This window comes from Phodopus roborovskii, unplaced genomic scaffold, assembly GCF_943737965.1.
Source record: "Phodopus roborovskii unplaced genomic scaffold, PHOROB, whole genome shotgun sequence".
NCBI lineage: Eukaryota > Metazoa > Chordata > Mammalia > Rodentia > Cricetidae > Phodopus > Phodopus roborovskii.
In genome coordinates this window covers 6,473,459-6,483,368 of record NW_026126469.1, presented here as the reverse complement: position 1 = coordinate 6,483,368, position 9,910 = coordinate 6,473,459, and the positions used below count along the sequence as shown (strand labels likewise).

Sequence of the window (9,910 nt, the reverse complement as noted above, 5' to 3'; positions counted from 1 at the left end):
ATGTGGAGGTCAGAAGAGAATCTATAAGAGTTGGCTCTCCCCTTTCACCACATGGGACCTGGGACTCCAGTTCAAACTACAGGCTTGGTGGCTAATGACTTTACCATCTAGTGCTATCTTACTGTCCCAGAATTCCCTGCCTTGCTTCTTAGTCCTAGAGCCCAGCCCTTCCTCTCCACTCCACATGCCAAGGCTCCAGTGTGGTCCCTCATCTCTCCAGGCAACACTGAAAATGTGGCCGACAGAGTTCCAGAGATACAAGTCATCCCCTACTGTCACCCAGGAAAAAGTCAGCTCCTTGTGTCCATCAAGGCCAGCTCTGCTCTACCCTCTGCTATCCCTCAGTGGTCCCCAACTCCTCCCCGGGCCTTAGCCCTTCCCATTCATACCACACTGAGGTTGTAGACAGGTACCACTAATTCCGATCAGTAACTTTTTTGTAAAACTATTTATTTTAAAACTTTAATTTAAAAGTTTTATAGGGCTGGAAAGATGGCTCTGTAGTTAAGAACACTTACTACCCTGGCAGAGGACCCTGATCTGGTTCCCATCATTCCCATGCTAGCTCATAACCATCTATAGGTCCTGTCTAGGGGATCTGACTCATTCTTCTGGCCTCTGCACATGCTGTACGCACATACCTGCACTCATACACACACAATAAACACATCTTTAAAATGTTTTATTGCATTTTGCTTGTTTATCTTGCCTTTGTATGTAGGAATGCACCATAATTCACCCAGAGATCACAGGACTATGTGGGGGAATCTGTACTCCTTCTGTCATGTGAGTCTTCGGGATTGAACTCAGGGTGCCTCCCCCCCCCCCAGTCATCTCACTGGCATGAAACAGTATTTTAATTTATATGATCTAGAAGTTAGGCTGCCCTGACACTATGCCTTCTCCCTTCCTTCTTTTTCACCAGCTTGTAAAACAATATTTTGTCTTCTGAAGAAAAGGAAGGAAGGAAAGAAGGAAGGGAGGGAGGGAGGGAAGGAGGGAGGGAGGAGATTCCTCTTCCCTACTGGGAAAGTATCTTGGATGTATACAAAAGGTTCTTCCTCCAGAAAAATGACATAATATGATTCAAGGGTCATTCCTTTCCTGCTATGAAACAGTATATTGTAAAAAGCCAAACATACAATCCCCCCCCCCCTACAAAAACCACCCCACGGTCAGCCTGCCCCTGGTATGATGTGATTTCTTCCTTTAGACTTAAAACCTCTACCCTTTCTGTGCAGTGGTGGTAGTAACATGACTTTAACCAGTTCCTGCACTGGGGAGGCAGAGGCAGGGATCTCTATGAATTCGAGGCCAGCTTGGTCTATAAGAGTGAGTTTCAGGTCAGTCAGAGCTGTCACACAAAGAAACCCCATCTAAAAATAAACAAACAAAAACGAGAACCCTACCTTGCCCTGCTTCCATACCAAGAGCCTCTCTGAGGCTTTCTGACTCTCGATCAGCCTGCTAATCAAAAGATTCACTGTACCCTCATTAGGCTTGGTAAGAGCGGCAGTCTATAGTTTTCTCCCGTGGTTTATTTCATAACTACTAACATTCCTCTTCCAAGTTGACTAACCCAGAGCCCATCTCCCAGTTCTTAAAGTCAGTCTTCTGTGGATGAGGAGAGATACTTTTGGGGTCCCCATGAATGCACCTTTGGCAAAACTCCAGCCTTAACTTTTGTCAATATGGGGCAATAGGCAGGCTTGGGCTGTTAAACTGGCAGTGGTATGCCATTTCGCTACAACTTCCAGCTGATGAATTTAGGGAGATGAACTGACCAACTGGCTGAGGCGGGGTGGTCTTCTGGGGTGGATACCTTCCAAGTTCAGCCAGAAGTTCGTGTAACTAACACCATGTGTATGGTTGAATGCAGACCTGATACATTCACAAAGCCTTTCCAGGGCAGTTGGTGTTGTCTCTGTGTTAGATTGATATTCAGTCCCGAATATAGCACACATGGACAGCAGGGGAAGGAGTCTGGGGGTTTTAGAACCTAGGGAGAGGCCAACGGGAAGCTAATGGCAGTTCTTAACCAAAACTGGATTGGTTGTCACACACTTAAACCAGCATGGTAAACGGCAAAGTCATGTGTTTTTCGGGAAACATGGCTCCAAGTCTTCCCGGCATCACCCTCCTTGTTGGTCCTTACTTCCACCCTGGGTGACTGCGGCATCCCCCAGCACAGCTTAGCTCTATTCCCTGTTCACAGCCCCAGCCGAGTCCTCTGTTCCTACCACCTTCACCCAGCTTCAGGCAGACTTGGTGGCGAGGAACTGCCTCGCCCCTGCCTCGCTCTCTGCAAAACTCATGTCTGATTTATGAAGTCACATTCGGGGAACTTGGGGGTTCAATCACCCAAGGCCGCAGGCAGTTTAAGGCTGCCCGGAGGCCGTCCTTGCGGGGCGCCCGGCTGCGCGGGGGCAGCAGGCAGGCGGGCGCGCGCGGCGCGGGCGCGTGGCCGAGCGGCATGGCGTGGCCCTGCATCAGCCGACTGTGCTGCCTGGCCCGGCGCTGGAACCAGCTGGACCGCTCAGATGTAGCGGTGCCGCTGACTCTGCATGGCTACTCTGACACCGGGAGCGAGGGGCCAGGCGCGGACTGCAACGCCTCCCGTGGGAGCCCGTCTGTGGCAGACGCGCGGGAGCCTAGACGCGCGGTACCGCTCACCCAGTACCAGCGTGACTTCGGCGTGCGGACCGAGCGCGCGGGACCCCGGGATGCGGCGCAGGAGCGCGTGCCCGGGTCGGGCGGCCGCAGGGGTCAGTCTTCGGCGCCCCCCGCCCGGGCGGTCTACGTGCTGCCAGTCGGGGACGCGGACTCAGCTGCGGTAGCGACCACGTCTTATAGGTGGGTATCTGGCTAAGGCAGGAGAACACTTCGAGTCTCTCGACCAGTGGTGGGAGGTAGCAGAGTGCCAAAGCCAGGTGGGGGACGGGACGATATGCAGCCTGGATATCACAGGATCTGAAGAGTGGCATCTCTTTGGTCTTCTGACACTGCAGGCATGGGCTTGCCTTCTGTGCTTCTCCCTACCCTGGGATCCAAGGTGAAGGATACCTCCAAAGGGAGTCCCCCTTGCTGGTCCCTCCTCCTTCCCTCTCAAATTGCAGCCCTTTACCTTGAGTGGGGTGAGCTCAGAGGACTGTGAACAAACCAACCCCCAGTGTCCAGGGCCAGTGCTTTCTCTGTTCAAGATTCCACTGCACAAAGGGCCTTTGCTCCGTTAGCAGCTCAGCTTTGGACAACTAAGGACTTCCTGCATCCTCTTTCTACTCATAGTGGGAAAATTAGAAATGACAAAAATAAGATACCGCCTTAACACTCTCACCCCCCCCCACCAGATGGATCTTTTCTAATTCTTAATGTACAATGACAGCATGCACACTTGGTTTCTTCCACGGTGCCATTCTTGCTGTCACGTTAAAATCTTTAGTGTGTGTGTGTGTGTGTGTGTGTGTGTGTGTGTGTGAGAGAGAGAGAGAGAGAGAGAGAGAGAGAGAGAACACAAGCAAGCTCTGGCAAAAGACAACTTGATAGAGCCATCTTCTGCCCTGGATTCCAAGGATCCAACTCCGGGTTGTCATCTTGTGCCAAGTGTTTGCCCTCTGGGCAATCTCTGGCACACATTTTTTTTTTTTTTTTTAAACCTGATGTGATGTTTGACCGTAAACAGATAGTCTGAATGTTAAGTGTGCTGTATGTTAGCCTTTTCTTAGGCATACTGCTATATATACCAATTATTTTTTGTCTCATTTGGGATCCCTAGTTTAGGCCTATTTAAAACACTACTACTACCTTTGTTACAGGTGTTTAAATACTTTTATTTGTCGTTTAGATTCCTTGGAGGTGGGATAGAAACTTGGGACTAAACGGTACATGGTGGCTGGAGAGGTGTCTCACCGATTCAGAGAATGGGGGTATAGTTCCAGTGCTCTGACCAGGCATCTTAAAATGGTGTGAAACTCCAGTTTCAAGGAGATCTGACACCTCACTGCAAATACCCACATACAGATGTACACACATACACATAATTAAAATATATTTTTTTTTCCGAGACAGGGTTTCTCTGTGTAGCTTTGGAGGCTGTCCTTGAACTGGCTCTATAAACCAGACTGGCCTTGAACTCACAGAGTTCTACCCTGTCTCTACCTCCAGAGTGCTGGGATTAAAGGTGTGTGCCACCAATGCCCAGCAAAAATAAAATTTAAAACAGAATACAAATGGGGCATATGTAGATGGTCACAGTCCCACTGTCCTAATATTGGGGATGCAGTAGTTATGGGGTTGTGATAGGCTGGGATACCATGAAGCTCCTTGAGTACAGATTGAAATGTATATATACCAAGGAAGTAAATCATGAGGCAGCTTCGCCATAAAGGTACTTAATGGGCATATGCAGTACAGGGCAGGCCTTGTGCACTCTGACTCAAGCTGAACTGTTGGAAGTTAAATAACACTTGCTAGTGGCAAGGCAAACAAGACCTTCTGTTCTCAAGCCCTAGCTGGTGACTGACTGCTGATGTTGGAAACCTGAATCTACAGCAGGTCTCAATAGTTCATGGTCCTTCCAGCGGTTCTACGGGGGTCATTCCAGGGGTCAAACAATTGGTGGGGCTTGCAGAGAAAGGAAGCCATCCTTCATAACCACTGAGCAGCTTGGGGATGTCAGCGCAAGCCCCTCTTCATGGGGAATATTCCAGGAAAGGTTGTTTATGGGATGTTGTTTAACCCACATGGAGCACATGGTAGGCCAAATGTCCTGCAGAGTCCTCTAAGTTCTGTTGCTATTGCTTTCCACTGAGCAGACATGGCTCCACTCCCTGGGACCCCGCTATCAATGAGGAATTGAACTCTAAACAGTAAAGGATTGGGACTCAGACACCAGTTTTGTAGTCCCCACAGGCTCTCTTTCTTTAGCATGGTTTAGACAGCTGGTCTTTGGCCACCTCCTTGGAGCCAGTTTCTCAAAGCCAGCAGTGGAAAAATACTGACATATGGGGCTCACTTTTTCAAATGTAAACTCTGCCATTGGAACCTTTTCCTTCCCTGGAGATCTGGAATAGCAAGAGCCTGGCTGCCAGCCCTCATTCCCCCCCCACCCCCAAGCCCAGGAGCACTACTGACTTTCCCCAGAACCACCCCCAGAGGTGGTCCTCTATAAAACATCTTGTAAGATGTACTTCATCCAAGCAAATTGCTACAGGCATTCAGAAAAGATTCAGGGACCCTATAGATGCCAGAACAGGTCTGAAGTCACTCCTGACCATCAATGCCATGGACCCTCTAAACTTCCATCTCTCCCTGCTAACAGGACCTACTTCACTTGGCTTCTGGTCACCTTGGAAGGCTGATCTGCCTTGTTTGTCTGATCAGATGGGCATAAGGGCCCTATACAGCTAGCTCCTCCCAACGCCTTGCTTAAAAAAAAAAAAAAAAAAAGGGACACCCATTGTGGTGGTGGTGGCATCTAATCCCAGGATTTAAGAGGCAGAGAGGCAGGTGATCTCTATGAATTCAAGGTCAGCTCTGATCTGTAAAACAAGTTCTAGGCCAGCCAAGGCTTTGTTTTAAAAAGCAAAACTAACAAATGTGGCTGATACTTTTTCAGAAGCATAGTGCAGTTTGTATTTTTCCTTATCTTGGTGTAAGCCATAATGCATCTTTCTCCTCCATGAGTAGCTGGATTCTGATGAGTCCACTCTGCCCCTTCTCTATTCCATCACAAGCATTGTCCTGCAACCACCCCAGGAACTGCTGTAGGCTCTTCCTGCTTTGAGTCCCCCTCAGTGCAGCTGACTTAGGCTGCCTGGAGACAGAAGGATATGCTGAGTGGTGGTGGCAGGGAGGCCCTGCCTTTCCAGGAGAAAGAGAACCAGCATATGATTTAGACAGCTGGTCTTTGGAATTTTGATGCTTCAGAAGCAAAATTATCTGACAGGCTCTGGCTCAGTTCTTCCTTACAACCAAGACTCCGAGTGCTGGCCATAACAGACACCAGGTCCCTTGCCCATGCCATCTGCCTGCCCAGTGAAGCGAGGCTCTGGTGCTGCCAAGAAAAGACTCCTTTGTTGACTTCAGGGCATGAGCTGGGCCAGCATAGGGAGAGGGCCTAACACAGACAGGCACTGGCCCTGGCTGAGTAAGCTCTATGTTTATAGTCAAAGGGGGAACTGCCTTCCTGAGTTTACCATTTAGTAGACAATGACAAGAATTAACTCCATTGTCTATTGTTCCTTGTCTGTTCCACTGACAATAGAGGAATTGAACCTTTTCAGTAAGAGGTATGGACTAGCTTAGCTTGTCCTTTCCATTCAGGGAAATGGCTCATGGGAGCTCAACCTGCAGACCAGCTTGGAGGTTTGAGATTACTACTATAATTGATTCTTTTGATTCTTTTAAACACATATTTTTTTAAATGAGATTTTTATTCTTAAAAATCACATGTATTTGTCTGTCCATGTGAGTGCAGTTGCCTGCCTAGCCAGAAGAGGGTGGACAGGCCCCCTAGAGTTTGAGTGCCTAGTGGCTGTGAGACCCCTGATGTGGGCTCTGGGCACTTAATGACTTTGCCAAAGGAGTATACACATCACTGCTGCTATGTCGTCCATGCAGCCCCGTGATTGACTTTCATTTTTTAAAACATTTGTTGTGTGTGTGTATGTGCATGCATCACAACACACGTATGGAGGCCAGATTTGTGAGAATTAGCTCTTCCCCAACTTGGGGCCTGAGAAGTGTACTCAACTCATTAGGTTTGGTTGAGCCTTCTCTTCCAGTTTGTAAAGTTTTACTTTTGCTGTGCTGGATATTGTTAAAATGGCATTTCTTCTGTCCCTAAGCAGGCATGAGGGAGGTGACAGCCTTCTCTGCCCCCCCCAAGTGGCCTGGCATCCAAAAAGACAGCCCCTGGTGTATGAGGGCTTTGAGCACTGGGGCTTGCCTGTCTCTAAGGCAAGTGTGTGTGCACCACATGCTGCCTGATGTTCACCTGCACTGCGGTGCCCAGCCTATGTGGCTGAGGTATCTTGGTGGAGCATTTGGAATGGCAGGGCAGGCTAGCTCAGGGCTACTTTCTTGAGCTGGTCCGTCTGCCCGGAGCACCTGGTGCTTCTAGTCCTGTTTGTGCAGGAGGATAAAAGATCATTAGGAACTGAAGCAGGACCAGCAGTGAACAGGGCTTGGTCTTTTAAGAAGCTGGTGCCCAGGAAATGACTAAGCCTGTGCAAGGTTGTGATTACATTCTGTTGCAGGCAGGAATTCCAAGCTTGGACTGGAGTGAAGCCTTCAAGATCCACAAAGGCAAGATCAACCAGAGTCATCACAACTCACAGCTCTGGGTGGGACCCCAGCCCCAGGGCCAGCTTCCAGGTCAGCCTGAGGGTCGTGCTTCTGGGGCTGGGAAGATGGACACCTGTTGTTCTCCAGGGAGGGGTCAGGAAATAGATTTTGGTGGAATGATGGTTAAGGACAGCAGTGCCCAATCAACTGTATCTAACAGAAAAGCTACCCAGCTTGTCCTGTACTGCTCTCTGGTGAGAGTGCCTGTCTGCCTCTTGTCATGTCCCCTGACTACTAATAGGGCTAGTTACTTTCAAGGGTGGGACTGTAGCTCAGTGGTAGACTGCATGCCCAGCATACACAAAGCTCTGAGTTCCAGCCTCAACATAGCCCTACATGCAAAAATACTAAGACCTACATGACTTAGGCACAGCTCTGTAGTACAGCAAGGGCAAGCTACATGTGAGGCTTGGGGTTCCCTCCAGGACTGCAGGGCTAGTTAGCATCTTTACCCCAACTAAAAGACAAAGGCAGTGCATGTTCCCTACAGCAGTAACAGAGCTCACTTTGCTATCTTCTACTGCCGACTCCTGCAAGGGGCAAGGAATTCTTTTCCCAGAGCCAGGGACAAGTGGAGCAAAGAGCCCACTAATGTGGCCACACTTCTCTTTTAGGTTCCAGAAGTGAGGAAATTTACACCAAATCCCTCAGCCATCTTTCAGACATCAGCTCCCCGGACTCTCAATGTGTGACCAGTGGAGGCGGAGACATGGGAATCATGGCTGCTGGGAAAGCTGAGAAACACCTCCAGACCTCCAGAAGGGGGCCTGGCTTTTCCTTCGCTGACTGGAGCAGTATGGCTGCTGGCTCTGGCTGTGGTATGGAGAGGAGGCAGATGGGCAAAAACACCACCAGCTGCACTCAGCTCTTCCAAACTCCTCCTCATGCAATGGGGGGAAGGAGACTTCATATTTTAAATTGCCATTTGGCACCTTTCAATTTTTAAACGAGGATCAATTTAGCTGCTCCAGACTGAGAAGCAGGCATTGATCACATCCTTGGTAGACCAGTTACCCACTGTGGATGGTTTTCTTAAGATGCATGTCAATTTTATTTGATAACCTATGGTAGTCCCAGATAGTTTTCTCATGTTTCCACAGTGGTCCACATGCTTACATTAAGAAGTCTTAGCCAAGCAGTGGTGGCACACACCTTTAATCGAGTGGAAGTAGAGGCAGGCAATTCTTTGTGAGTCTGGTCTACAGAGTGAGTTCCAGGACAGCCAGGGCTATACGAAGAAAACCTGTCTCAACACGGGCACGCGCATGTGTGCATGCACACACACACACCAAAAAAAAAAAAAAAAAAAAAAAAAAAAAACCAAAAAACAAACAAACAAACAAAAAAAAAACCCCAAAAATTTAGACTGTCACGAGTGATGCCTTTAATCCCAGCACTCTAGAGACAGAGACAGGAGGATCTCTATGAACTCAATACCAGCCTGGTCTACAAGTTTCAGGAGAGCCAGGGCTGCATAGAGGGACCCTGTTTCCAAACAACAAAACCTTAAGTTTGTTTTTTTTTTTTTCCTTTAAGAAGAGTGTGTGTGTGTGTGTATACATATCTATAACCACCTGCACTTGACTGTCATGGTGGTGATATATACCCAGGTAGAATACATACGTACATACATATATATATCACACACAGTGATGAACTATATTCAGGGAGATCATCCACTTGCTGGTTTCAAATTGATTACTTTATAGCCAAGATGATCATGTTTCAGGGAAACAATTACCATGATGAGTAAAATGTTGAAAGCATGAATGGCATTCACCCCATGTTTTTAGACACTGAGCCCTGTGCTACCAATTTCAGTTCTCTCCACAACAAAAGACTAGAAGGAACTATGATGCACGCCCTTGAGGAGCTGGGAGCATGCCTGGAGAGCATCCCCACAGGGACCTTCTCCTTCCTGCCTGCTGATCCCTAACTCTGGTTAGGTACTCACTACCCCACCATGGGGACAACTCATTGCCCTTTGCACAACCACCTCTTGAACACTGAAAGGATTATGTCTGAGAGGCTTGTCAGTTTAGTAAGACTATTAAGGGTTTCCTTCAGAGCCAAGGCAGGGGAGGCAGCGTAGGCTTCCCACACAGCATCCCCTCTAGGGTGCTAGCAGGCCCAGCATCCCTCTTGCCAGCCCAGGAAATGATGAGTCATTCTGAAGGAAAAATTGAAACTATATGCATATACCAAGGGTCCTATTACTCTAAATTTGTCAGTTTGTATGCTCAGTGTTCCTAAGAGGGAAGAGACTGCCTGCTGGGCACCTACATGTAGGCAGTGAGCAGATTTAACAATTTGCTAAAATACAAAAATGTGCTGGGTAACTTAAGTTATAAACTCAAGTATATTCTTTCCCATTCATGTGGTCTCTCAATAATGACTTTAATATAGTGTGACTATGCTGATATCCTCAACACTTGCAAACTCCAAGCCCTTCTTGCCTAGGGCTGCATTGACTACAGTGTTACAGGTGGTACCTTCTTCCCAGTTCAGCTCTCTTGCACCACAATGGGAGCTGTGAGGGGAGCTGGGACATTGGGAACTTCCATTG

General features: G+C 48.3%; 1 protein-coding gene across 1 annotated transcript; it reads left to right on the top strand.

Annotated features, from left to right (window-relative positions):
- The first annotated feature begins 2,343 nt into the window (after positions 1-2,343).
- Positions 2,344-8,080, top strand: Map6d1 (MAP6 domain containing 1). Its single transcript, XM_051190953.1, has 3 exons — positions 2,344-2,853; positions 7,257-7,374; positions 7,959-8,080. Exons 1-3 carry the CDS (start codon positions 2,474-2,476, stop codon positions 8,034-8,036), a joined length of 576 nt encoding a protein of 191 aa, XP_051046910.1. The 5' UTR covers positions 2,344-2,473; the 3' UTR covers positions 8,037-8,080.
- The last annotated feature ends 1,830 nt before the right edge of the window (positions 8,081-9,910 follow it).